A 265-nucleotide genomic window follows, 5' to 3' on the forward strand; every position below is an offset into this window, starting at 1 on the left:
GGTGCATCGGCCCCCCGGTATTAATCTCCCAGCCCTGCCACATTAATGGGCCCCGCTGCCAACGCTGGCCTGGCGCGGGCGGCACGTACCTGCGATGATGACCGAGTCGGTGCGAGCGGGGCCGAATTTCAATGTCATCTCATGCTTGTGTTTATGCACGGCCAGGTGGTCTTCGTTCGTAAACCTCTGAAACGAAAGCGGGTCAAAAACGGTGAATAAAGAGGCGGGTTGGGGGGGCTTAGGGGGTACGTCCTGCAGCAGGGGA

At 60.0% G+C, this 265-nt stretch overlaps 1 protein-coding gene across 1 annotated transcript in view; it reads right to left on the reverse strand.

The window, feature by feature from the left end:
* Positions 1–186, reverse strand: part of LOC104496676 (cyclic AMP-dependent transcription factor ATF-7-like) — a gene marked incomplete at both ends in the record, with an annotated part of 12,017 nt that extends 11,831 nt beyond the window's left edge. The window contains one exon of the mRNA XM_010139833.1: positions 90–186. Within this exon, the coding sequence (XP_010138135.1) occupies positions 90–186 (97 nt within the window). The remainder of the gene's footprint in view (positions 1–89) is intronic.
* Positions 187–265: the final 79 nt, after the last annotated feature.

The sequence above is a fragment of the Buceros rhinoceros genome, unplaced genomic scaffold (assembly GCF_000710305.1).
Source record: "Buceros rhinoceros silvestris isolate BGI_N320 unplaced genomic scaffold, ASM71030v1 scaffold20897, whole genome shotgun sequence".
NCBI lineage: Eukaryota > Metazoa > Chordata > Aves > Bucerotiformes > Bucerotidae > Buceros > Buceros rhinoceros.